This window comes from Acinonyx jubatus, chromosome D2, assembly GCF_027475565.1.
Source record: "Acinonyx jubatus isolate Ajub_Pintada_27869175 chromosome D2, VMU_Ajub_asm_v1.0, whole genome shotgun sequence".
Classification (NCBI taxonomy): Eukaryota; Metazoa; Chordata; class Mammalia; order Carnivora; family Felidae; genus Acinonyx; species Acinonyx jubatus.
Window position 1 is genome coordinate 31,851,123 of NC_069393.1, and position 27,915 is coordinate 31,879,037.

Below are 27,915 nucleotides of genomic sequence, written 5' to 3' on the forward strand. Positions count from 1 at the left end.
GGTGTTTTGTTGTTGTTGTTGTTGTTGTTGTTGTTGTTTAAGAGAGCAGAAGTGTGCACACAAGCTGGGGAGAGAAGCAGAGGGAGAGAGAGAGAGAACATCTTCAGCAGACTCCTCCGTCAGCGCAGAGCCCAACTCAGGGCTTAATCCCACGACCCTGGGATCATGACCTGAGTCAAAATCAGGAGTTGGATGCTCAACCAACTGAGCCACCCAGACACCCCGAATTTAGTAGGCTCTTATACCAGGATATGGAAAAGCCTGGAAAGCTAAGAGATGTCCTTTGTTCTCCCTCATGGGACCCCAGGGTCCACACTGTACACTTAGGAAGATCATTTATTTTAGATTGGATGCTAAAAAATTAGCATACATTTGTCTTGATAACATTTGTCTTTCTCTTATACCCAACCTGTTTAGAGTTGCTTAATGATGAATAAGTATAATCCCAGTAGCAATTGGCCCTAATCTCAGGAGTTCAAAACGTTTAACACCTACTACCTGACAAGGAGGTGGTGACTTCATTGAGTCAGTAATCTTGACTCCCAGAATCTGAACACGGGGATGTTAAAGACCTGCTCATGGTCACATAGCCCAGGCAGAAGGAGATCTTGGAATTTAGAATAGATTTCAGTTTATTGATAATTCAGCCCACTGCTCTAGTCTCTAAAGCACATCAGAGCACAAAATGACCAGCCTGCAGACTCACCTGTTTCCATATTAATACCTCTCAACCCAAACAAGTTCCATATTTGGAAGCCATTGAGTTTCCTAATGTACTTTTTAGCACCAACCATCTTTTTTTTTTTAAGGCTATTTATTTATTTTTAAATGTTTATTTTTGAAAGAGAGAGAACAGGGAGAGGCAGAGAGAGAAAGGGACAGAGGATCCAAAGCAGGCTCTGTGCTGATAGCAGCGAGCCCAATGTGGGGTTTGAACTCCTGAGATCATGACCTGAGCTAAAGTCGGACGCTCAAACGACTGAGCCAGCGAGGTGCCCCAGCACCAACCATCGTGATGATTGCCAAAGGAAAAATTAAAAATACCTAGACTGCAGTAAACCTTTAGGTCACATTTCCAGTGACAGTTGAGAAGCCATTGCTAACTTTCTCTCATTGTTCTCATTTGCATAACTACAACACAGACACTGTATTACCTCATCTTTACCCTTTAGTATTGGGACTTAACAGAATTTTTTTCGGTTGGCCATTTTGTTTTTATGACTTCAGAAACTGAAGAGAATGCAGGGTTGCACCTTTCACAGCGATCCTTTGGCTGCTACTTGAGTACTGTCAGAACAAGACCTTCGCTATTTTTTTGAAGATGCCCCTCCCTCTCTGCACCTTTCTGTTGGTTGTCACATCTCATCATCCACAACTCCTGTTACCACGCTTTGAGCTTGAAGATGGTCCTTGCTGCTTATCTGTCCTCTCTGCACTCACTATGTGCCAGTCACTCACAGGCATTAATTATAATCTTCTCAATATCGCTGCAAGAGATGTAATACCCCCAGTACAGAAGACGAACTTAAAGCTCAGAGCGAGCATTACCCGCCAAGTCTGCAGAGCTAAGCAAATAGCCACGCCCGGGTTTGAATTCAAAGTCTCTCAGATTCCAAAGCTGAGATTATTTTAGGTGCACCATGCTGCACCCCACTGAACCCGACCCAGTGCCTTGAACAAAGAAAAACCCTAACACCTTTTTTTAAATGATAAAGTGAATTAACTGCCAGGAGGAAATAAGCTTTTTCACTACTCTCCCTTCTTCCTCCCAGTGATTGGTGATAAGGGGTCTCAAGCAAAATGAAGAGACAGGCAGTTCCTTGAGGAGCTGATAGAATTAGCTATTTGTCAGTGTCTACATAACTCTTTAAGGTTCAGTATGGTGAAAAAATAGATGCTTGAGGGACACTTCCGTGAACAAGGAGGAAGGCAAAGGGCGGATGACAGCTAATGACCAGGACGGCACAACCAGCCAGCCTAAGCAAGCTGATGGCAAGGGTGCCTCTGCAATAAAATGCTCTGCTGCTCCCAAAGCATTGTCACATACGCTGTGTCTTGATTGTCACGTCAGCCCTGCAAGATAAATGAGGCAAGTACTGTGTTACGGTTGAAACGGCACCAAGAGGGTGAGGTTCCAAGATTATTAACCAAGATTGTAGTTCGTAAGGGAGCTAACCCTTCAAATCTTTGTCTCTGTGGCTTCCAGTTCATCAGAAACTAGCAAATCTCAAGACAGAATTTGCCGTTAATAAAGAATGACTCATGGGGTGCCTGGGTGGCTCAGTCAGGTAAGCATCCGGTTCTTGATTTCGGTTCAGGTCACAATCTCGGGGCTCCTAGGATCAAGCCCCGCATGGAGCCACGCATCAGGCTCAGCACTGACAGCACAGAGCCTGCTTGGGATTCTCTCTCCCTCTCTCTGTCTCTCTGCCCCTCCCCTGCTTGTTCTCCCTCTCTCTCAAAAATAATGAACATTTTTTAAAAATAAATACAAAGGGGTGCCTAGGTGCCTAGGTCAGTGAGTGAAGCATCCAACTCTTGATTTCGGCTCAGGTCATGATCTCACAGTTCATGGGATCGAGCCCCATATCGGGCTCTGAGCTGACAGTGTGGAGCCTGCTTGGGATTCTGTCTCTCTGCCCCTCCCCAACTCGTGCTCTCTCTCTCTCTCTCTCTCTCAAAATAAATAAACATTTAAAAATAAATGAATAAATAATGATTCATGTCAGTTTGATACATAACTCCATATAAGTGTCTTGTTTCATAGTAATGAGATATAAATAGTATATAAACAGTAAACTTAAACCCACTTTTACATCATTGAACAAAAATTTTACTTTAAAAAAATTGTTTTTAACGTTTATTCATTTTTGACAGAACAGAGCTTAAGCGGGGGAGGGGCAGAGAGAGAGGGAGACAGAATCCAAAGCAGGCCGCTGGCTCTGAGCTGTTAGCACAGAGCCCGACGCGGGGCTCGAACTCACTGACGGTGAGATCATGATCTGAGCCAAAGTCGGACACTCAACCGACTGAGCCACCCCAGCACCCCCCAAAATTTTACTTTTTAACTTCGCATTTAATGATCCCGGATCAGCATTAAAGTCCTGACTTTTCACTGATACACTTACATGTGTTATTTATTAGTGCCATCCCATACCTGATACGAACAAAAATGGTCTGGAACTCTAAATTGAGTCCTTCACCCAAGGACTTCTGTCCATTTATTTGCAACCTATGGCTTCCCTTCCCCCACATGGTTGGAAATCCTTCAATCCCTTGTTCCCAGTCACAATGCCAGATACTAAGGTGGTAGAAACTTTGGGCCTTAAGGCCCAGTCAGAAGTAGAAGAAAGAAGATAGGACCAGGAGATGTCTCTCATCCAGAAGGCAGAGGAGGAACCTGCCCAGGACATGGTGCCCTTTCAGGCAAACCTAAGAGATACTACACTTGAAGGAGGAGCCCGTTCTGCCTCTCCCTGTGCTTTTGCCAAAGCACCTAACTCTGCCTAAAATATCTTGCCAGGTCTCCTTGTAATTGCCTGAAATTCTAACCACGACAATCTTTTCCACAAAAGAGAAAAAAAGAGCTTAAATAACATACTTGGGAAAGTCAAATCTTGGGTTGCAGGCAGAGTACAAATGACACCAGATCTTTTCCTGTTTTCCAGAGCTGACTTTGGGATGGAGATGGCCCCATGGGCGAAGAATGGGGGAAGGAGGCTGAAGCGTGATACTTTGCCACTAGCCTGCCTTGTGTGTTTGCATCTGGTCGGAGAGGGAATCTCACAGTTTTAGAGCCGGAAGAGACCGGAGCGCATCTAGTTCAGCTCCCTGGTTTACAGATAAGATGTTGAGATCTTGCCTGGCCCATTCACTGCCATATACTCAGTAACTAGAATCCTACCTGGCACGGAGTAGGTGTGTTATAGGTATCGAATGAATGAATGTATGCATTTGTTGTCTGTCCACTCTGATTTAGAAGCTATGGTAGCTATTTACAGTGCAACATCCATTGTGGAGTAATGTCTAAGGTTATTGAGATGAGGTAGTGGGCAGAGCCGAGACTAACCCAGATCTCAGCCCACAGCTCTCTATAATACTACACTGACAGGTGGAAGCTGTGGCAAAATGGAAACTGTATGCCAAAGCAGCCATGGCTCACATGATCCCATGCACGTGAGGGGCCAAGGTAAAGGAGGCTTGTGCGTCCCTGCCCTCCTCATGGGCTCCTGCACACGGGCCCGGTGGTAAATGCCACCACGAGCCAGTCTCCGCCTCTCCAGAGACTTTGATTTCTCCAGCCTGTCAAGTTTCCGTGAAGAACTTATTTTCCAGAATCAGCTTATTTCATTTTTATAATACAGGCTCTTTAAGACAAGTGATAAAAACAACATACAATTTATTACTAGCAGTAGCAGAGGGGGATGTTCCTTTCCAAATGTTTTTTGTCATCCAACACACATTTATTGAGCACTTACTATGTATGTAGCATTTGCTATACGCTGAGGATATACTGTCAAACGAGACACAGTTACCAACCTTGAGGTTATAAATATATTAAGAGACAAAAGGGTAATTTTAAGTGTAAAACTTGTCCGATAAGAGGAAGCATGAGATGTAAAATCAGAGACAGCTAATCCAGCTGAGCAAGGGGTCAGAAGATTTCCTAGGATGATGTTTTTAAGCAGAGACCTGAAGAACAAGTCAGTGGGGTGGGAAGGAAGGATTTTGTAGGTAGATGGAATAAACTATGCAGAGGCCCAAGGGTCAGAAAAGGCATCATGCTTTGGTGGGGCTGTAGGTGTTTGTCATGGCTGGTTCAGAGCGTTTTAGACCAGGTGGGTTTTGCTAAGGAATTTGAACTTCAATCTGAGGACACTGGGGAATCCTTAAAAGGTTTGCATGACAAGATCTGGTTTCACTTCAGAAGTTTTAGTGGGAGGGAATGGTGGCGAATCATTGGCAGTACGATCTAGGTCTTCTAGAAAGCTGTAGTGGAGATCCAGATGAGAAATGCCTGCAACCTGTTTAAGATGTGGAGACAGAAGAATGGATCTGGTTCGAGAGTTACTCAAGAAGCATCCTATACAGGACTTGGTGCCTGGTCAAACTTGGAGGAGAACTCAGGGAGGACACGTGAGTTTCTTGTGTCAGTGACTGAGGGACTAGGGGTACTATTCACTAAGATAGGGGTATGGAAAGAGCAGATTCAAGATGTCCCATAGGCAGGTGACCTTATGGGTTGACAGCACGGGAGAGTGAGATAGGCTGGAGTTAGATTTGAAACTCATCAACCTAAAGATATTTATGAAACCAGAAGGCCGGGTGGATGGGATTGCCCAGGGAGAGAGCCCATGGAGTGAGAAGAGAATTGGACCAAGGAGAGATCCCCGAGGAACTCTTACACATAAGGGACAGGCAGAGGAAGAAACGCCCTGGCGGAAGTTGCCAGAGAGAACCAGAAAGCCCGGAATGTGGCATCGTGGAAACCAAGGGGAGAGGACATTTGGAAAAGGAGGCTGCAAACAGCAATATCTGGTGTATATTTTAGTGAGATAAGGGATGGATTTTACCAAGGAGATCACTGGTGACTTTGTCTCAAGACCACCGGTACAGTGGAGGCAGAGCCAGACTGCTGTGGGTGGGAGACTGAGGGAAGGTGAGAACATGGTGCCAAATCAAGGCAACCCTTTCAAGAAGTTCGACGGGAAGGGGAGGCACAACTGAAGAACTAGGGAGGGTGACAGTTAAAAAGGAGTGCATACAGTCAAGACATTGGTTTTCTTCTTTTACAGTGGGAGGGGTCAAAGAGAAAGAGGGGATAATTGAGGGTGTAAGGTCCCTGAAGACATGGGAGGGGATGGGATCCAGAGCCCAGTTGGAGGGATTACTCTTGGAGGGAGGGCAGGCGAAAAGGATAGTGCTGATGCGGGTAAGTGTGTAGGTGAGGTGGCAGGAAGCTGAGGGAGTTCCCATCAGATGGCTTCTATTTTCTCCGTGAAGGAGGAGGCAAGTTGGTCTACTGCCTGTGGTAAGGGGCAGGAAGAAGTGGGAACAGGGGGGTTGGGAACAGCAGTCTCTGTAAAGAACGCGAGAGAGCTGACCACGATCAGACGATTGCCAAGAACGTTCAGGGGCCAGTTGCAGTTAGAGTCCCTGAACTTGCAATGGCACCATTCTTTGGCGAGTGTACTGGCAGCCCCCAGCAGCCTGGGAGTAGGAATGGAAAAAAATCAAGAGTTGGTCGTTACAGTTTTACATGGTAAGAGCAAGAGGATAAGCACATTGTTGGTCTAGGACTAGCAAGGAAAGGAAGTGAAAACAAAAAGAGATTACCAGAGAGAAAATAGAAGGGTCAAACACTTACTGAGGGCCTTCGATAGCTTTGGTAATATATGCAGGAAAAAAGAAATACAAAAATAGGGCAAACTTGGTTCCCAAATTGGGTTCTGGGGCCTCAGAATCGAGTGTAACAGACTTACGGTCTCCCTGGCCTCGTGCCTGCCGTCCAATAGATCTAAGGTTGGGGGGTTCATGTGACTCTTCTGTAGCCAGGTTTGGAAAACACTGGGACCCGTGGGAAAAGCAGACAAGTAAACAGACATACGGAATACATACAGTGCCATCACTCCATGAGTCGGGTCTATTTGGGGTGCTGTGCAAGCCGAGAGGTCTTGGAGAGGGCAATGAAGAGGGAACAATAAGGGAATTTTCCTGGAGAAGGTGAGTCTGTACCTGAGCATGACTGGTGAGTTGGAGCTGGCTGAGCAAAGAGGGGAAGACGCCAAATAAAGCATTCCAAGTCGGGGAACAGCATGTGCAAAGACAGAGCAGCGTGAAGTCACTCGCTGCGTTTGTGGGGTCATTTGGTGTGGCCGGAGCAAAGGGTGTAAACACGGGAGTGGTGAGGTCTCTCAAGAGAAGGAAGCAAGGACCAGATTGTTTGCAGCCTCATTTTCCATCAAAAGAGCATTTCTCTGACACGGCCAGGGCCAGGGTGCACTTAAGAAAGAAGCCAAGAATCCTGGCTTTCACAGTAAATAACTTAGAAAGCAGGCTCCTGGGGCCTGGGAGGATTAGACTGGCTGGTATAATGCTTCAGATGTGATTTTCGCAGGCCACTAGGTGGTGAACAGTATTTTTGCTCTGACGAGAAACTAAGCATTTTCCCATTTGTATTTATTTACTGACTTTTAGGGAAAGGCAGATGTCCTAAGCTCAGAATTATTGAAGGAGCCTCCCTTCTGGGCTCTGAGCCAAAAGCCAGAATAAGCAGCAGCCTGAAGTGATCAAATTTAAAATATATGGACATTGTGGAGAGATGTTTCCCCCCAAACAGTTTCTCCTCCTTCTTTCCCTGACCCTGAAAGCCTCAAGTAGGCTTGAATGCCCTCTTTCCCTCACTCCTTATTCTCAGAAATCTCCAGGCATATATTTGAAGATAAACCACACAAACACAGGCGTTTCATTTATTTAGCAAACCCAAAGGTCACGTCTGGGGGCTGCTGAAGTCAGATTCTACCCACTTAACCTTCTGCAGAGTCTCCAAAATATAGTGAATCTGGAATATTCTATGAAGTCGGGGCAACGTGGCTCTCAAACACATACTGCCTGGAAGACAACCTAGGACTTCGCTATCCTGGACCCAGTGTCTGCCCAGAGAAGACTCAAGGCTCAACATTCGAGCCTAGAGTGCGTTTTGAACGCACTCCTGGTAATGAGAAGGAGAATCAGACTGTCTCAGCCAGCCTGCGTTTGCAGCTGGAGCACCAGGCCGTAAGGCCTCCAGAGACCTATGGACTTGGGAGCCAGGAGGAAAGCAGGACATCATCCCCATGCCATCTCTCAATATACAGTATTCGTTCCAAGAGCTAGAAAAGAAGCAAGAGGCAAGGGGAGGATCAGGGAGGAGGCAGAACCTTGCTGGCTAGGAGCCCAGGCCCACCTGCAGTCAAGCCTTCTCCAGGGTGCTTGCCTCATTAGGCAGCAGAAACACCGAGTCTCAGCCTCAGAATTCTGTAGCTCTTCGTGACCCCAGGGATTATCTCGTTCGAGCACAGAGAAACAATCGCCAGTTCTGAGCCTCTGCAATCCCTCGAGTCCTTCTGGCTCTGTGGCCAAAATGAGCTTTGCATAAAAAAAAGAGGGTCTGGAGTTGCCGGTTTTAGTACTCTTAGATTTAAAAGCTGCTGAGGGGGTTGGGAAAGGCTTCACTAATGAAGATGTGACCACGAGGTCCTGGGCACATAACCCACACCTCTCATTTTGGCACAGAGGGTCTCAGGCAGGGCAGGTAGGTACAAATAATGTCCAGGCACTGGGAACACTAAGAGTGTTCGTCATGGTTAAGATCTAGTGAGGATTACTGTATGTGGGGCATCGTGCTAAGCACCCTCACACATGACATAATCTACTCACTAGGAGAGGCTGAGAGATGGCAGGAAAGAATACCATAGCCCAAGAGCTGAAGGAAGGGTCTCCGCAACTGTATTCATTCAGGCTAAGGCTCCCCTAACAGCCTACTGGAGCTGCCTTAACAGAGTTCCATAGACTAAGTGGCTTAAACAACAGAAACTTAATTGTATCGAGCTGTGGAGGCTAAGCGTCCAAGATCAGGATGTCCCCGTGGTTTGTTCTTTCTGGAGGCCATGAGGGAAGGGATCTGTTCCAGAGCTCTCTTCTTGGATTGTTGATGACCATCTTCTCCCTGTGTCTTTACTCATTGTCCCTCTGTGCATGCCTCTGTGTCCAAATTTCCCCTTTTTATAAGAATACCAATCATTTTGGATTAGGGCCCACGCTACTGACTTCATTTTAACTTGATTGCCTCTGTCAAGATCTACCTCCAGGAGTGCCTGGGGCAGCTCAGTGGGTTAAGCATCCGACTTTGGCTCAGGTCATGATCTCATGGTTCGAGACCTACATCGGGCTCTGTGCTAACATCTCAGAGCCTGGAGCCTGCTTCAGATTCTGTGCCTCCCACTCTCTCTCTGCCTCTCCCCTGCTTGCATTCTCTCTCTCTCTCTCTCTCTCTCTCAAAAAAAATGAATAAACATTAAAAAAAAAAAAAGATCTACCTCCAAATAAGGTCACATTCTAAGCTACTGGGGTTAGAACTTCAACATCTGAATTTGGGGGAGGGACATAATTCCACCTGTAACCATGACATCTAACCAGACCCTCTCCTTTTATAAATGAGGATATTAAAGCCTCGAGTGGGAAAGCAACTTGTACAAGGTCACACAACAAAGTGAAAAAACTAAGACTAGGGGCACCTGGCTGGCTCAGTAGGTGGAGCGTGTAACTCTTGATCTCGGGGTTGTGAGTTTGAGCCCCATGTTGTGTGTAGAGATTACTTTAAAAAAAAATCTTTAGAAAAAGAAAAAGAAAAAACTAAGACTAGAACCCAGGGCTTTTGGGGGCTGTGAGCCTTGAGCACACTGCCTGGGGAGGAGCAGCATTCTGGAAGCCCTTCCTCCAAGATAACCCCTGAGGTTGGGCAAGTCTGGGTGGCACCCACTAGAATCTCTTTACAGACCTGGGGTGAGGACACCCTAAAACTCTCTTATGAACCAGTACTTGGAAAAAGACAGAAATGCCAGAGTGGAAAGAGTCCTATGAACGGAGCTCAGTATAAGCACTGGGGTTTATTTTTTAATGGCCAGGCCCCTCGTTAACGAGGCAGATATGTAGTGCGTCACCCAGAACTTTGCTCCCTGCCTGCAGCCCCCCACAGCGTAGTTAGCCAGAATATGCTGGGTGGTGCTGGCTTCCCACAGCCTCTCTCTTTGGGCCCACCTCCGCCTAGAGGCTGGCATCTGGCCTCCATACCTTCCAGAAGGCAGGTAGTCCTCCATTTTGCAATCAGCTGTGGGAACTCACTGAGGCTCTTTTGAAAGTCTCAAAGTCTCATGCAACCTGCAGGAGGTACATGGGTTTAAGAGCATTGCTGTGTGGCTTCAGAAGCAAGGAGGCAAAAATTGAGATTGGATATAGCACAGAAGTGTGGGTGACACCAAACCACAGATGAACTGATAGGCTGCGGGGAAGGAAGTGAAAAGTTCACCTTGTCCTTCGGTGTAACAGAGGGCTGTTGGTTTTGTGGAGGTTTGCTTTAAAAAAAAAAAATTCATTCAATAAAAATAGCTCGGTGGGACAACACATTATAGCATTCGTGGAAATAAAAACGAGGAACCACATCACAGGCTGTTCTGCTCTGAACTTGGCCCTGCTTCCCTGGGCAGCTCCCAGTTCCTTCTGATGAATGCAGCAGCAGTGGAGGCCCTCGCCCCGTCCCAGGTGGGGTCTGGCCTTCAGGGAGGAAGGGAGGAGGTGGTTCAGAGGCATCAGCTGTTTCCCTGCATCTGAGCCAAGACCCTGGCCTCGGTAGAAACTCAGCTTTGTCCTCCGCGTCTGTCTTCCGCACTATGAAAAGTTTCCATCACAAAGGGCTGATTCAGGAAACTAAGGTTAGAGGCAAACGGGTCTTATTTGAAAATGGTGAAGGCCAGCAAGGCCCTGGGCTTCCTGCACTGATTGCTCTCCTGGGGCCTGGGACCAGCCCAGCAGGGTGGGGCAGGCGGCTCTGCAGGTTGCAGGATGTGAAAGTGGGGACTGAGGTTAGGAAAAAGAATCAAAGGCTGGGACCAGAACACACCCAGCAGAGGGCCATGTGCAGTTCTTCTCTTTAGGGTTTCCTGTGGGTACACTGAGAACATTGTGTTCTGGCTGTGAACTCGCCTGGCTGAGCAGGCTCCAGACTCAGCCCCTGGGTCCTAGTGCTGCCTCTCACCCACGCTCGGTTTCAGCTGCCAGTACCTGCCTGAGGGCCACTGCGGGGTCCCTGGGAGGCCATCTCCACCGTGTCCTCCCTCCTGGGGCAGCACTTACATTCCGATTCATTCTTCACGCAACAGCCTCTCGTGTCCCACATGACAAAACATCCTTCAGATGAAAAAACTGAGGCTCCAGGGAACTGGTAGGAGCAACTGTGGTCAGTATTCAAGGCTTTTGGATCCAGGGACGCTTTGGGGATATTTGATTTGGAGACATCACTTCAAACCCTTGAACTAAATGTGAGCCTTTGCCTTCAAAGTTTCTCTCCAGGTGAACTTGAGAATAAGGTGCTTCTTTCACAAATTCTCCAAAACAGCTCAAGGCTCATGCATGTGGCACAAAGCTATCCAGAGGAGCCATGGCCTGACCTCTGCTCTGCCTGGAGCCCAGGGAGCACTAGTGCTCACTTCTGCACTGTGCATGAGCTCCCTGGCACCGCTGCCACGGGCCTTTGTGCAGCACCACACCAGGCCTCAGGTCCCAGGTCGTGCTGTGCCTGGGTGCCTCCTGGAACTCCGAGGCACATGCTGGGCTCCAGGCCAAGGAGCCAAGTACCAACAGGCCAGCAGAGAGGGAAAGGGGAACTTAGGAGAGGATGGAGACTCTCTGGCAAAAGGAGACTTTTGCAGTTCTTAGAAGGGGTTCTCAATGATAAATTCTTCTACTAGATCGTAAACCTCTTTTTCCAAGTCATCTTTATATCCTGTGTGTGTGCTGGTCCTGGATAGACAGTCGTTGAATGACCTGAATGAAAGTCACTCACTGGAACGCCTTGCCTTTAGCTGCAGATCACAGTCCTTCAACAACTGCACAGTGAGCACCTACTGTGTACTAAGCATGGATGGAGACAATGAGGATACAATTGCTAACAACAAAGATACAAACAAAGGAAAGGCAGCCATGGTGTCTGCTCCTCCTAGAGACACGGTCCAGTGGAAAGACAGGCATTCAGTTAGCAAGAACAATCCTAAGGGTCCCTGGTTAGCCTGGGAGGGGGAAGTCCAGGCTGCTGTGGGGGCGCACGGAGCAGGGAGAACTAACTAGGCTGGGGGCCCAGCAAAGTCCTCGAAAAAGGGGTCTTTCAGCCGAGACCCAAAGGAAGTAGGAGTTAGCCAGATGAAGGAGGTTGGAAAAGGGGGGTTCCCACAGAAGTTATAGTGCCTGTGAAGACCTGGAATTTAGAGAGCAGGTGGTTCATGAAAGAACTGAGGGAAGCCTTCTAAGACTTCTGAACTCCCCCAACAGGAAAGCTAGCTCTCCAGGGGAGAGCCCAGGCACTGGTGTTTTCAGTGAGGAAGGAATCCCACTACTTCTCTGGGGCCATTCTCCAGGCTCCAGACTCCATTACTGGGGAAACCGGAGGAATCCTATAAGATGGCTGGGACACCTCTTGAGGCAGGAAGGCTATGGGTGTGGCCGGAAGGGGCACGTCCTGGTCCAGGCATGGGGACCGTGGACTGAGATATTGGGAAAATCACTTCCCACCTCTCTCTCTGGACCTCTATTTTCCGGCTTTGACTATTCTCCGTATTTAGCCTGACGCTCAGACCTTCCTGAATTAATGGACGACTGCAGTTTTCATCTGTAAAAAATCATTCCTTCTAATGCTGAGATTCTGGGTCCGAGACCCAAAGGCAGTCGTGCCCAGGATGTTTTGGACAATGGAAGTGCCACAAAAGGAAAGAGCACAGTACCCAGCATACCCACAGCAAATGTTTGCTGAATGAATAAGCGAGCAAGTGAATGCATGAATAAGCGAGCAAGCCAATGAATGAATGAGTGGATGCCCTCCCTGGAGTTACTCTCAAAGCTCCTGACCCTGTGCACTCATTGTCACCGGTGCGCCCACTTCCCAGGCAGCTACCAGACTGAATGGGGAAAATGAACCCTAGATCTTATTTCAAGTTTTCCATCATCCTGGAGGAAGGGGTAAGAGGACTGCAGGGAGTGGAGAGGCAGTGTGAGGAAGAAAAAGGACTCAGGTGTGCAGAGTCTGAAAACTAGCATTCTTTCATGGCACTCCCTTATGAACCCCAAACCTGACAAGTGCTCTGCCCCCCTCCCGTGAGTTCGTGAGTTCGGCTAGAACTCACCAGGGCTTACCGGAAGAGCTCTGGACATGAACAAGTGCTCCCTGAGCCACCATATCTCCTGTCTGCCCTGAATCAGGCCCTGAAGTGAGGGCAAGAGTTCCCAGCTGGGCACACCCTCAAATGCATTTTCCCTCTCCAGTGGGTTTCCAGGCTAGCCCGCAGAAGCCTGATTCATCCACAACCACACTGAAACATAGAATTAATTCCGGCTATACCCTGGGTGAGCTAGGCCATTATGGCAACCAAACCACCACTTACAGCATTATTTTGATGGGAAAATGTGTTCTAAGCTCCAAGCAACCAAATTATAAGTGGGACACAGGCACACCCAGGTTCAAATCCCAGTTTTAACACTTCCTAACCATTTGGTCAGGGACACAGCACCATCCTCCCAGCCTCAGTTTCCCAGGATATCAAAGAATACCTCCTTTGGAAGGTTGTAGTGCAGACTAAATAGACTAAATGGAGGTGCCTCATGGCACGTGGCAAACATTTCCCTTCATCCTTTCAGAGGGCCTTTTATAGAGAGACCTAGAGACAAGCCTTCAAATGCAGCCTCTCAGAGGAGGGCTCTTACCCAGCTTGCAATGGAGACAGTATTACCATTGGACTCAGGCTTAGAGCAAGTGTTTATGAGATAAATGAGCTGCTGTCTTAGAAATCACAGAACATTCCTCATCTTTGACCTTCTCTAGGCTCTTACTGGCTTATCTGAGCCAAGAAACTTCTCCGTGCCCCTACTGAGCTCCCTCTCCCCCCAATCTCCATGAACAGCATTGTTCTGGCTTCCTTTGCTCCGGGTCCTGGGAAGGGGCTTCATCTCCGGAAGGGGCCAGAAGTCCTGGCCTTTCACCCAGGGCCTGGACATCGGCCCACAAGAGCAAGCAGGAGGAGGGCGGGGACCCAGGCGGCACACCACAGCAGCCTGTGGAAAGGCAGACCTCCTCCAGCCGGCTTTGGCTTTGGCCCCTCCTCACTCTGTTTGTTTCCACGCTGCAGCCAGAACGGTTTGTACCCTAAGGATGGTGAGCCGGCCAAGGAATCCGTAGGGTCCTAAAGGTCAACCTTCTTCATTTTCTTGCCCTTGTTCCCAAAAGTCAGAGTTTCCTGGCCTTGGGCTCCTTGTCCCTGCCCAGGGTCACCAGCACTGTGGGGGTGAGTCACCGTGAATGAGACCCCCATATCCTACACTGTGCTTCTCACATCCCACCTCCACTTTGGTACCGTGTCTCCACAGTAACCCCCCTTTTCCCCATTCGGACCCACATAGCCTTCTCAGACTCTTCCTCCACCTTTCTAGGTCCTGTCAGGGCCCTCTCACTGTGCAGTCTCCACTGCTCCAGCCCCACCCCCGCCTCTTTACCCACCCCAACCCCCAATTCTGCAATAGCAAAACACAAAAACAAAAAACTCTTGTGAAAGTACTGAGTTCATGGTGAAAATTCAACAGCGCAGAAGGTGCAAAGTGAAAAAGTAAAACCTCGCCCTCCCCTCCATCCCTCAGAGATAACATCTGTGAATAGTTTTTCCAGCATCCTTCTAGTTGTTTTCTCCACACAGTTCAACGTGTGTCTGCAGGGGAGTGTCCTGTTTTTGCTTCAGAAAGAGATTAGAGGACACAAACTGTTCTGCAACTTGTTCTTTTTACCTAGCAATATATCTTGGACATCTTTCCAAAGTCTACCTCCCTCTTTTTCACACCCACATAATATTCTATGGCGTGGAGATAGTATTTCTTTAACCATTCTCCTGCTGTGACACTTCAGTGGTTTTCAGGTTTTGCAATCACTATCTAACTGGTTCCCTGCCCCAGGCCTCCAACCTCCAGTCTGTCCTTCCCAGGTCGCTTGACAGCAACAACACCTGATCTGTCGGGCATTCCTGACTCAACCATCTTCCTTGTGTGAGGCTATTCACTAGGTGTCTCATCTCCCTTCCTAACCTTAAGCTCCTCAAGACAGGGCACTCGAGGCTTGTCAACTCTATGGTTTTTGATCCAATCTCAGTGCTGCCCTAGGCACATATGAGGAGGTTCTCAGGCCATATGGATACTTATTTTTTCCTGCTCATATATATTTATTGGCAACTCTGTGGACCTGCCCTGCACTAGAGCTCCAGGATGAAACAGATACAACCCCTGGTCTCCTGAAGCTTGCAGTTTAGTCGAAAAGACAGGCATTGGGGGCCCACACAGATACATACCTGTATAATTCCATACTGACTGAGTGCCTTGAAAGGAAACAACAGAGGAGAAGCAGGGATGGGGCCACCAGGGAAGGCCTCTCTGAAGAGGCGATGAGGTGAAGGGAGAGAGGGCCAGTGTAAGCCAACGGACTGTGGGATCTGGTTCCCATTCAGGGTTGCTTTGGATACTTCCCTTTGGTCTTCTCATCTGACAAGAAGGGAAATCCCCCTTTCAGTTTTGACTTTCTGTGACAGTAATAAATGCTATCAGAGTTCACAGGAAGCAAGTTCCCCACTGCCTGGGAGGGGGCAGGGGAGACTTCCCACCGATTTCACATTGATCCTGAGTCACATGTAGGCTCTAGTTCCATTCAATTCTGGGCCAAATACTTGCTGAGCATATCTAACATACAGAGGTAGGTGTGTGTGTGTGTGTGTGTGTGTGTGTGTGTGTGTGTGTGTGTAGGTGGTGGCGGTGTTGGTGGGTGTTTAAAGATTTAAAATACATGAAGGAGTTTACAGTGTGATGTGGCCTCAGACCCAGGATGGGATCATTTCAACACACGATGTCAAGTGAGGAGAGGAACACATCCCAGCCCTGTGAACTGAGCAGGGCTTCAAAGTCAGGCAGGTTTGGGTTGGACTCCCTGTCCTTACTCCCCAACAGGGGAACATGGAGATTCCCACCTATGTTCAAAGAGGGCTCCTGGAGGGCCCTGAACTTGAGACCAGCCTGCAGTCAGAGCTAGAAGGAACTAGAAAGGCATCCAGGAAGAGTAATTAGTGTGAAGACAGGAGCCAGCTGGAAGGGAAGACACTTGACAGCACAGAGGAAAGACTCCCCACACGGCACAGGGAACCTGGGTGAAGTGAATTATACCGGCATTGAAAGAAAAACCCAAGCAAAAAAGAATAGTTTAAGGAGTGCGAGTATCCTCATTCTCCTTCCAGGCCAAGGATTTCATACTCTACTCGAGAGGTCACCAAGATAGGACAAGACAGAAATCTGCTGTTACCTCTGCCAGTCTCACGTCCAGGTCTATGTACCTGTTTCTCTTTAGTGTGATTAAAAATACTGTAAATTATATGCTTATACTTTGATGTCCTCCTTTATGATCTACGGTACATGGCTGTATATATTTTGCACATCTACATACATATTACTGTGCAAAGTTGTATACACAAAGCCCTGCGTACTGTACTTTATGGAAAATTTAAGAGCGTTTCAGAGGTAATTAGACCCATATGTGATTTTCCCCTCCTGGGCTGTGGGAGGAAGATGAATCTAGAGATAGCAAGGGGCTGCCCTAAAGGCTCGCTAGGCCAAGGGAAGGAGACAGACTTGCTCTAAGGACAATGGGGAGGTATTAAAAGGTTCAAGAGGGAGGCCTTAGTGATGTTGAACAAAGGTAATATTAAGAGAAATCGCCAGGCTCTTCCCGTTTGTACTTTAAAAAAAAAAAAAAAGAGTTGCCTCCAGAATTGGAGCAGTAAATCCTAGCTACTTCTGTCCACAATTTATCTCTGTGCCTCACTTGCTCTTTCTGTAAAGGGAAACCTCACCGGCCAGAGAGTGGGGCCCCCGCAGGACCACAAGATCAACTTTCGCTGTAATGGGAGGCCCAGAGGCTAAGGGGGCTTTAGGCCAGCCTCAGCAAAACCCAGTAACTTTGCTGTCAAATCTGAATGTCATTTCTTGCCTCCAGGGCTGGCCAGCTCTGGAGTTGGTGCTTCAGGATTAGGATCCTGTTCTCTGGGGAAACAGCTTGGGGAAGCTCCTGCAAGACCTATTGATGTCCTTCTTTCCAGGATCAGAGACTCTTAAAACTTTCCAGGAGATTGAGGCAACACGCCTCATTGTGCAGCCCTCAGCAAATGCAGCAGCTGCACCAAGTGCTAAAGAAAAGCTCCCATAATAACCATGTGTGATAATAAAAAGATAAAGAGGCAAATAGGTATGTAGGTCAGCTCAAAAATAGCCACCCACCCGTTTGGCCTGGGTAACCGTTTATGCCAGGTGGGTACAAAGGGTTTTTTTCCTTCCCCTCCCCAGCTGATCATTCTCTGCTCTTTTCAAGGTTGCCGTAAATAAAAGTCCCTTCCTGTGCGAGCTGGAGGTGGCCTGGGCGGCTCTGGCCTGCAGCCTTCCAGGGGCAGGCACTGCTCTCTGCACTCCCTCCATCAAACAAATCCTGGGGTCAGAGGGCACAGGGCTTGGCCTCTCTGACGCGGGTTCTTGGGGCTAAGTCAGGGTTTGGGGTGATGACTCACAGACGCTCCCCCCACCGCCCCTCTAGGTTTTGCGTGCACCCAGGAGGCCTCCCCTACCCCAACAGAGAACGCTTTGTTAGCGGACCCGGTCGGAGGAGAGTTACAGCCTCAGGGTTGTAAGGGCCTCCTCTGCCTCTCCCTCCTCCCCCACTTCCCCCTCTTCTGCCCTCAACGGAAAGGCGCTGGCCCCTTCGCCCTGCCCCCACCCGGCAGCCCCGCGACCTGAGCGAAACGCTGAGCTCAGCATCTGTGGCGGGACAGCGTTCCCCCGGACGGTAGGAGGAGTCTCTTTCCTCACGGGGGGGCGGGGCCGGAGCCGGCCCCGCCTTTCTCTCAGTCCCACTCTTCTCCCCCACCGGTCCCCCCAGAAGCACGTTCTCCAAGTCACGTCCCGGCTTACCCCGTAGGGGGTCCGCGGAGACAAACCTACCCTCCCTGCCCCCCCTTCAGCTGCTCTGCATCTGTCACCTCCACGGCCGGGCTCCCCTGAGGGCTCACCTCGGCGGGATGGGGGGGGGGGGAGGGGAGAGCAGGGGGTTCTTCCCTTCCCCCATCCGGGCTGGCCCCACTGCAGACCGCTGCTATAGATATCTGGGGAAGTCGGTTCAGCTCTCGTGTGCACCTCTTCCCAGAGCAGAATCTGAAGATCTAGAATTTTTTGTGTTTCTCTGCGTTTGTTTTTTGAGCACAAAAAGATTCAGCACTGGCTCCTGGATTCCTGTGCCAAAGCCAGTCCTTTGTGGGTTACAAAAGGGACGCTGTGGGGAGGGAAAGAGCCCACTTTTGGTGCACCACTTCCCAGATTGGCCTTCCTAGAGGGGACCAGAGCCATCAGGAAGGATACCTGGAGGGGGGTATGTGGTGGACTGTCACTTCTGGGTCTGAGGGTGTCTAGCCAAGGAGAAACCCGTTGGGTGGCAGTCTGCTTTGTTATTGAGTCAGCACTGCCGGGCCCTGCTGAATTCTGCAGGGGGAGGCAGAACCCTATTAGATAACACAAGGACCAACCCAGGAGAGAAAGTTTTTTTGTTAACAACAACATAGCAATTCCCGGTGTTCACTCTACCTCTTCTATACCACCACTCTCCAACACGCAGTGGCCCCCATTTCCAGCCATATGGTCCCCTTTGGCTCACAACTAAGCCTGTCAGTGGGGTGGGGTGGCATTAAGGAAACGAGACGAGATCTAGAGTCATGGCTCCAACCTGAATGACTGTATGACCTTAGGCAAGTCACTGCGCCTATCTGAACCTGTTTTCTTACCTGTAAAAGGACACTGGTGAGGCACCAGTACACTATACAATATTAGTTATTTTTATTGATGGCGTTATGAAAATACTTTAGAACATGGATGTGCTCTTAACAGCACAAAGAGCTCCAGAAAGGTCACAGATCTTTGTGAGCACGTGGCAAAGTTGCCAGGTAGAACTGGCAGTTCCCAATCACCTGCCAGCCAAGGAATTTCAGAAAAAAGCCTAGTAGACCCTGGGCAGCTGCCTTTCGCATAGACCTGTGTTTCCCAAACCTTTGGCTACTAAAAACACACTTCTGAGTGAAATTACAGACAGGCTTGGCAGGGGGGTGAGGAAGTGGTGCAAGCCTGAGAAAAGAAAGTTCCTAAAGACTGAATGAGGTCTAACTGCCAGCAGAGTGGGAGATCTCAGGCAACACTTAGGCCTACTCACCCTCCAGCTCGGTTCCTTGTACATAAAGTGGGCAGGTGGGAAGGCTGGAAGAGGTACTCTTCCAGGGCCCTCGGGCCCTAACATTCAAAGACTTTCTGTCATTCCACTGACAGAAAGATTCTGACAGTGAGAGAGGGTCAACTGGACCTCTCTGCTGAGCATTCTAATCCAGCCCCATTCACCTCAACCCCTTGGGGTACCCATTGGGGTACCCAGAGGCTAGACAGCCCTCCTGGTGTCTTGTTTCTCAAAAAGCAAAATTAGTGAGCTCATTTTATAGTCCAGGCAAGCTGTGAGCCTGGATTCAGGCTGTCCCCATTGTGGCAGCTCAGATCTTTCTTGTCACCCCCACCCCCACCCACCCCCCACCTTGAAGAACAAACCCACTCTGACCCCTCCTTCCCTTTTGATATATGGCAATTGGAAACCCTCAAAAGGCAAGAAAACTGTAAGGGCTGGACCTGGACCGCCTGTTTCTACCTTCCTGGGCAGACATCTTCCAGATGGTCCACCCCCCTACAGGCCAGGCCTGGGAGTTTTAGAAAAGCGGCTCCAGGGAACTCGTGATTTTTCCTTCACTACAATCCTTGTGGAAGTTAAAGAGGCCTTTGAGACGCTCTAGTTGTGGGTTTTCAAAACTGGGGTATGAAAATCCCAACACTACATGAAACCACAGGATAATCGCAGTGTCTTTTTTTTATTAAAAGGTTTTACCGGCGGGGGGCAGGGTGGGGTGGCGCCTGGGTGGCTCAGTCAGTTGGGCGTCCAACTTCGGCTCTGGTCATGACCTCGCAGTTGGTGGGTTCAAGCCCTGCATAGGGCTCTGTGCTGACAGCTCAGAGCCTGAAGTCTTCTTCAAATTCTGTCTCCTTCTCTTTCTGCCCCTCCCATGCTCATGCTCTGTCTAGCTCTGTCTCTCAATAATAAATACATGTAAAAAAAAAAAAATTTTTTTTTTAAAGGTTTTACTCGGTTGGTTGTTTGTTTGTTTGTTTTGGGAGGGGAAGGGAGAAATTAAGTAATATTAACTGATGATTTAAAAGTTTGCTACTAGGGGCACCTGGCTGGCTCAGTTGGTAAAGCATACATGTGACTCTTGATCTCCAGGTCATGAGTTCGAGCCCCATGCTGAGGTTACTTAAAAAATAAGTAAAAGTGGGGCTCCTGGGTGGCTCAGTCGGTTGAGCATCCGACTCTGGCTCAGGTCATGATCTCACAGTTTGTGGGTTCGAGCCCCACATCAGGGTCTGTGCTGACAACTTGCTCAGAGCCTGCAGCCTGCTTCAGATTCTGTCTCCTTCTCTCTCTCTGCCCCTTCCCGCTCATGCTCTGTGTCTCTCAAAAATAAATAAATGTTAAAAGAAAATTAAAATAAATAAATAAAAGTTTGCTACTAAAATTAACACAAATTACAGATAACATGTAAAAAGAGAATGCAAGATTGCATTATCTGTAAAAAAAAACAAACAAAAAAAAAAACTGGAATTCAAAGACATGTCATGCTTCCAAGAGGCTGCTTCAGGCCACAGCACAGTGGCTACATAACCTGAACTCAGGTTAGGTTATTCCTGTCCCCTCACAAGGCCAGAAATCAAGGGACATTTAGCCTAGGCCTCGGGCACTAACTGGAGAGAGGTGTTGCCTCTGGCCTTCCCTCCTCTTTGTTTTCTTTCCGCATAAGGGTTCAGAAGCCCGAGTGGGAGAGGGATCCTGGGAAGCTGGCTGAAAGCTCGCCCTGGAACATATGGGATTCCTTCCTGAGAGGCATCCTGGTGGATTAGTTAGAAAAGAGCCGGTGTCCTGGAGTCTGGCTGCGTCCCCTAGGACCCCTTGACCCCTCTGGCTATGTGGGAAACAAGGTGGGGAGCAGTGGAAGTCTGGTAAGCCTCTGTGCCTCTCACCACTGCTGGGGTAAAGGGAGGTCTGTCAGGATCCTCCGCTAGGCTATCCCACTAGCTCTCAAAAACCCCATCCTTTGACAGGGTGGTTTATTGAGCCAGTCCTTTGTGGGGTTCCCCCTGCCCTTGCCCTGTTCCTGAAGGAAATGACTTGTGAAACCTAGGGACCCAGAAGAACTAGCTGGCTGTGAGCTCACCATGACCCTGTGTGGGCCCAGTCTTCACAACTGCACGCCACGTCACCTGCCCCTAACCCACCCCAACCCACAGGCAGGCCCTTTCATAGGCTGGGGAGCCAATCCAGCATTTCTTTGAGGACCTACCTTTCTTTCTGAGAGGTCAGCAGACATTCCAACTAAAATGGAGCGGAGCGGAGCGTCAGGATCGCCTAGGGGGCTGTTTTACGAAAGGGCCCCACACAGACCTACCAAATTAAAATAGGGGCTGGAGAGATGAGAATCTACGGTAACAAGCTCCCCAGATGATTCTAATTATCAGTTGGGCTTGAAAGCCATTGGTTGAAAGGATTCCTGGACTCACTCTGGGCCTCAATTTCCTCATCTGTAGAATGGCACTGTTTTCGTTCCTCAGGGTATAGATGGTAGTTTTTAAGACCTATTCTTTTTAAGCCTATACAATACATTGTATTGTTAGTATTTCCATTTCAAAAAGTAATTTCATTTGCAAAAAGACTCCACACTGAGTTTTTAGTGCTTCTTCCAACAGTGCAATCAAAATCCTACCTGAAGCCCTGGGCTGTCAATAGCTTTTCACAACCCTCCTAATAAACCGGGTGCACTTACAGCGCTGCTGATTTTGACAAGGTTGTTTGTTGTTTTTCAAGAAAAAAAGCCGCAGAAGTCCGGGGAACACTTTTGCTGGCTCCACTGTCCCCACCTCCTACCACACCCCTCCACCTTCTCCCCACCGCCCTGACCCACTGGCTCCTCCCGCCACCTCCACTACCCTCAATGAGATGTTTCCGAAGAACTGCGAAGGTGCCCAAGCTGAGCCTTGCAGGCAAGCTGGCTGGCCTTCAGGGGTTCCCATCCTGACTTCTAGGGTTCCCACCCCAAGATCTGGTTTAACTTCCCAAACTCGACTCGGGCGACTTGCCACACTGAGGCCCTGGGAATCGGTGCACTGGACAAAAACTGCCTGAACCGGGAGAGGCAGGAGGCCAGGAGTGAGTGCTCATTGACTTTCAATTGCAGGCTGTGGCAGGTCCCACGGGAATAGAGCAGGGCCCGGGAAGAGGCAGTGTCTGTGTGGTCAGGGCTCTGGCCACAGTGACTGGGACATGGGGCCTGATTACCAGCTCCAGAGGCCTGAGTCACTCAGGACCCAGGACGTGACACTAGGCCACTCCTGCTCAGAGTTCAGCCAGTCTCCCGTGGTTGTCTTGATGTCCATGTTGCACATTACGTCTATGTGACCCGTGCTCCCTAGAGCACAATTCCCTAGAAGACATATGTAAATGCACAGACTCAAAAGCGAAGGATGCCCTCTGGAGTTGGGCAAAGGAGCAACCCTATTCCAACAAGGGAATATAAACTTCAAAAGGATTTTGACGAGAGTGACCCAGCGCTTGGATCTGGGGTCTCCTTTGAGGTAATAAAGATGTTTTGGAATTAGAGATAGTGGTTGCACAACATTGGAAATGAATTAAACGCCACTGAATCGTTCACTTTAAAATTGTTCATCGTGGGGCACCTGGGTGGCTCAGTCAGTTAAGCTTCCAACTTTGGCCCAGGTCATGATCTTGCAGTTCATGAGTTCGAGCCCCCTGTCAGGCTCTGTGCTGACAGCTCAGAGCCTGGAGCCTGCTTTAGATTCTGGATCTCCCTCTCTCTCTGCCCCTCATCCCCTTTGCGCACGCTCTCTCTCTCTCTCTCTCTGTCTGTCTCAAAAATAAAAATTAAAAAAATTGTGAATGTGAATTGTATGTCAAAAGATTTTTTTAAGTATTTTGAAGCACTTGAAGGCAAAGTACTAATTGCTTGAAAAGATTCCCCACATCAGCCCTCTACACAATGTCCCCTCTCTCCCCAGCTTCCTTGGGTTGTATGCTATCTTTGAATTGGAGAACTAAATTGGGGCCTTAGAAGCCCCACTCCCAGACCTGAGCTGAGAAAGGAGGAAAAGGTTCAGATACATCCAAGACTTTGGGCAGCACTTGTCAGAAGAAGGATAGAAACGTAGCATCCAGGTCTTCTGAAGGTCCACCCCAAAGGCCCACCTTGGTCTTGGGAATCCAGATGTAGGTCTACAATTCTGGGAAAATTCACCTTCTTGCTTTATTCATCCATCTATCCATCCATCCATCCATCCATCCATTCATCTGTTCATCCAAGGAATGTTCACTGAGCCTTTACTATGTGCTGTCCACTGGAAGTTAAGGAGAGTAGAACACCATCCTCAAGAAGCTCATAGTCCAATAAGAAGACTAAAGTGGAAACAATTATTAACAAGAGATATACAGGGGTATAAGGATGACATGAGGAGGGGCACCTAAGGGATGGGAGGGTGGGGGTGGGTGTGCTGGGGAAGGCTTCTTGGCTGCAGGGATGCCAGAGCTGGGTCTCCAAAGCTTCAGGCAGGGGCATGTTCAGGCAAGTCTGACCTGCAGCCAGCTTAGGCCCAAGGGGAGTAGTAGGGAGAGAGAAGCACACCAAATGCAGGGTTTATGGGATCTTTGAGGTCTCCAAGGGGGCCTGGCTTAGCGGTGAGGAGACTGAGCTTCCTCCTCCCCCAGGAGTTACACATTTTAGGTGTTTCCCACACCCCCATCTGCTTCAATAGTGGAAGGGGTAAGTGGGGTGGTAATGAAGTCTTTGCAGCCCCAGCCAGATGGAAGGGATCCTACCCTTCCCTTCCCCTCACACGATGGATCAACGCCCTTTACCCTGACTCCACAGAGGGGCTAACAGTTAAGAAATTCCTCTTCCAGGTCCAAAGGTTCTCCTGGAAGACAATGGTATGGGGCTTTGACCCCTCCTTCACAGGGGAGAAGGGGGTCAGTGAGGAAAGTCGTTTGGAGCCTCCCCGGCCCCCAGTCCTCCTTGTAGGTGATTGTTTATTCTGCAGCCCACCCCTTCTGCTCTGGGAGAGACTTCCAGGGCTAAGACTGCTGGTCCTCTTTTCCATATTTTTAGAAAACACAATGAGGCAACAACATTAGTGGATTTCTTTTGAAAAGAAACAAAATTACTCAGTGCCCATTAACACAGGCCTTCCCATTTGGGAAAAACTTGGCAATAACAGAGTGAGACAGTGAATGATAAAATGTGCTTAGCACACTGTTTCATGACCATGTTTCGCTGCCACACAAATAACACACACATACACACACTGCACAGCCCACACTTATGCTGCATATACTCCACATATAAACCACATTCACAATTCATATATACCACACACACAGTTCACATACACCACACCATAACCAACACCCACTAAGATCTACACATACAGCGCACTCACACCACAGATATTCCACACACATACACACAAAATACATACAAAGCACAAACCCTACACTGCAGACACACTGCACATATTCAACACACACACAAACACTCAAATGCACCACACAAATACCATATTGAATATGAATGGTTTCTGGTGAACTGAGCTCTCCACACGGTCTCTGGATTCTTTTGCTTATGAATATCCACTTTTTTAAAAACCTCTATTTTTCTTAGTGTTCCACATTTTTTTCTGAAATATTTCCTTTTTTTCCTGCCACAGAGAGAGGGAGAGAGAGAGAGAGAGAGATGAAAAAGAAAAACATCCCCAAACTATCTCCTTCTGTCTCAGGTGTCCCCAACCCAGTCTGTCTGGTGGGAAGAGGGAATAGTACTCTGATGGATTCATTCCCTAACCTTCTGTCCTGGCGACAAGGCCACATCCATACGGGTCACCCCACCTCAGTAAACTGTGATTTCAAGAGAATGTCATCTACCACCACCAGCCCTCCAAGCACTTCCCCTAACCCCCCTGATCCTGGTGTCTTTAAGGCTCCCAGTAAGTGACTGGAACTCGGAGGACAGGAAGAAAGGGCCAGTGTTCAGGCCTTAATCGCCCCAGCGGCCTAAAGACTATTCTGTTGCGCGGCAATCTTAACGCTATCTCCTAATCTGACTCCCCCTAATTTATTTTTTATCCATAAATTTGTCTCCATAATTGGTTCCTCCATCTGGAAAATGGGGGAGGGGGGCGGTGCAGGGCCTCAATTCCGGTCCTTTCTGGTTCGAGTCAGGGTTTGCCCGAAAGGCCCACGGGTCAGCCTTTTTTTTTTTTTTTTTTTAATTAGGTGGGGGTGGGGATGGCAGGGGCCCGACCTCCAGCAAGTGTCATCTGTCACGCGCAAGCCCGCCCCCGAGGCGAGGCCTGCCAGTCGGATCTGGTTAGGCTCCCGGAGTGGGAGTGTCTGCTGTAAATTTGGTTCCCTCTTCTATCGGGATCCCGGTGTCCCAGATTGATAAGCCTTTAAAGACTTAAAGGTCGAGTCCGTCCGAACCTCCTCCCACCCTCAGCAATCATTATTCGTCCCCGAGCACTGCCATCAAGCCAGATATCCTGTGGCCCCGCCTGAATGACGAAACAGGGGATGGCCATTGCACTCCCGGACTTTTCCGGAGATCTAGTCCTTGGTCCTGATGCAACTCTCCGGTTCTTTTACACAAAGCGCCTTGGAAGGAGGGGCGCTAGGACCCGGCAGACGCCCGAGGACTCTCGGGTACAGAGGGCGGGGGAGACACCACCGAACCGCTGTCTATTTGTAGGGCCCGCGGAGGGCCCTTGTGTTCATCGAATTTGAGTCCCCGTTCTCAGACCCAAGACCAGGCGCTAGGAACCCGAGCCCAACAAACCTCTTCTAGCCACCCTCGCCAAACTCTCTCCTTGGAAGCAGTTGGGGGTGGGAGCGGACACGATCTAGCGGACGAGGATCATATTGGGGGGGGGGGCATGGACCTCCCCCATTAACCCACCCACTGGGGCTGTAGAGTTAACAAACTGGTGGCGCTGCAAGAGAGCTCGGTGCTGGGACCAGCCCTGCCTTGACCCCATCCCCATATTCCGACCCTATGCAAGGCCGGGTTAGCGTGGGGTATGTGCGCGAGGTCCGGCCGGGTTAACGTCTGCTCCCCGCGCCGCCGTCCCACAGGCATCCACCCGAGCGCTTACTTGTGCCTGTAGTCTCAGGTTCCCAGACGCTGGGGGCAACCGTTTTCCCGGCCCGCCGCCCCCTCAAGTTCCCCTGCCTTTCCCCCCGCGCGGTCACGGCTACCCCCTCCCCCAGCAACAGGACCCTATAATAAACAAGTCGTTCCTTGATCCTCCCCTGCCGCGAGCGCCCTCGGGGACCTTGGCAGCTGCAGCCGCCGCGGATCCCTTCCAGAAAGGGGGCGTGGCCGCGGCGCGGGGTTCGGCTGGGAGCGTTCTGGGGCTCAGCGGGGGCGGGGCCAGACCTCTGTCACCGGGCAGGAGAGAACGTTGCGAACGTGCGCCCGGAGCCCATTGGCCGAGGGGGGCCACACTCCCGGATCTGGATTGGGCTGAGGCGCTGAGGAGGCGTGGCCTCTCCGCTCTAGTCCTTATAGGCCTCTCGGCCCTGGTGCTAGGGATCGCGGCAGGCCAAGGGGGAGGTGCGGGTGGGTAGAAGGGACAGGTCTGGGCAGTGCGCGGGGGTTGATACCAGTTCGCGCACCCATTCAAGCGGCAGTACGCACTTGTCCTAGCAGTTCTCGCCGACCGAGCTAGCTGGTAAGTGTCCTTTCAGTATGTACTGATTCCTGCGTGGGGAGGCCTCAATCCTGCGGGTCCGAGCGCTCTCCGTCTGGTCCAGCCCCCAGACTGACGCCGGGTCCGTGCGCCTCCTGTCTTACAGCGTTGTCTGCGTTCCCGCATCCAGAGCTCAACTGCAAACGTCCTGGCGTCCGTCCTCATCATGCCTAGCCTTTGGGATCGCTTCTCATCGTCCTCCTCCTCTTCATCGTCGTCCTTGTCCCGAACTCACACCCCAGATCAGCCGCCGCGCTCAGCCTGGGGGTCGGCGGCCCGAGAAGAGGGTCTTGGTCGCTGCGCGAGCCTGGAGAGCTCGGACTGCGAGTCCCTGGACAGCAGCAACAGTGGCTTTGGGCCGGAGGAAGGTAAGCCGTGGGCGGAGACTGGACGCGACTCACGGGGCCCTGGAGGTGGAAAAGCACCGCTCTGGAAGGGGTCAACGCCGCCTTGTCTTCCTATCCCATCAGAACCCTGATTGCGGAGGGGTGGCGGGATGGAGGACGGAGATTGGAGTATAGGGTACAAGTGTGGGGCAGAAGCTGAGGCACAGAGTGGGAAGGAGTGTTGGTTTCTTAACGCAAGAGCACCCCCCCCCGCCGCCTTTGGAGCTGTTCTTATATCCCTCTCTTGTGTGCTCTCCCTTACCAGACTCGGCATACCTGGATGGGGTGTCCCTGCCCGACTTCGAGCTGCTCAGCGACCCTGAGGATGAGCACTTGTGTGCCAACCTGATGCAGCTGCTGCAGGAGAGCCTGTCCCAGGCGCGGCTGGGCTCACGGCGCCCAGCGCGCCTGCTGATGCCCAGCCAGCTGGTGAGCCAGGTGGGCAAGGAACTACTGCGCCTGGCCTACAGCGAGCCGTGTGGCCTGCGGGGGGCGCTGCTGGACGTCTGCGTAGAGCAAGGCAAGAGCTGCCATAGCGTCGGCCAGCTGGCCCTCGACCCCAGCCTGGTGCCCACTTTCCAGCTGACCCTCGTGCTGCGCCTGGACTCACGCCTCTGGCCTAAGATCCAGGGGCTGTTCAGCTCTGCCAACTCTCCCTTCGTCCCCGGTTTCAGCCAGTCCCTGACGCTGAGCACGGGCTTCCGAGTCATCAAGAAAAAGCTGTATAGCTCGGAGCAGCTGCTCATTGAGGAGTGTTGAACTTGAGCCTGGT

General features: G+C 50.1%; 1 protein-coding gene and 1 long non-coding RNA gene across 3 annotated transcripts; one reads left to right on the top strand and one right to left on the bottom strand.

Annotated features, from left to right (window-relative positions):
• Window positions 1–78: 78 nt before the first annotated feature.
• LOC113600180 (uncharacterized) lies at window positions 79–26,608 on the bottom strand. Its single transcript, XR_008292231.1, has 3 exons — window positions 21,291–26,608; window positions 15,132–15,321; window positions 79–2,073 (listed from the first exon to the last, which is right to left on the bottom strand). It is a non-coding gene; the product is annotated as an uncharacterized LOC113600180 (long non-coding RNA).
• On the top strand, window positions 26,585–27,915 carry DDIT4 (DNA damage inducible transcript 4). 2 transcript variants are annotated; one of them, XM_027062234.2, is made up of 3 exons: window positions 26,585–26,739; window positions 26,864–27,125; window positions 27,409–27,915. In XM_027062234.2, the coding sequence occupies exons 2-3, from the start codon at window positions 26,924–26,926 to the stop codon at window positions 27,900–27,902; spliced, it is 696 nt and encodes a 231-aa protein (XP_026918035.1). In that variant the 5' UTR covers window positions 26,585–26,739; window positions 26,864–26,923; the 3' UTR covers window positions 27,903–27,915. The 2 variants fall into 2 exon arrangements, with proteins under 2 accessions (XP_026918035.1, XP_026918036.1); XM_027062235.2 differs by having other exon boundaries at window positions 26,888–27,125.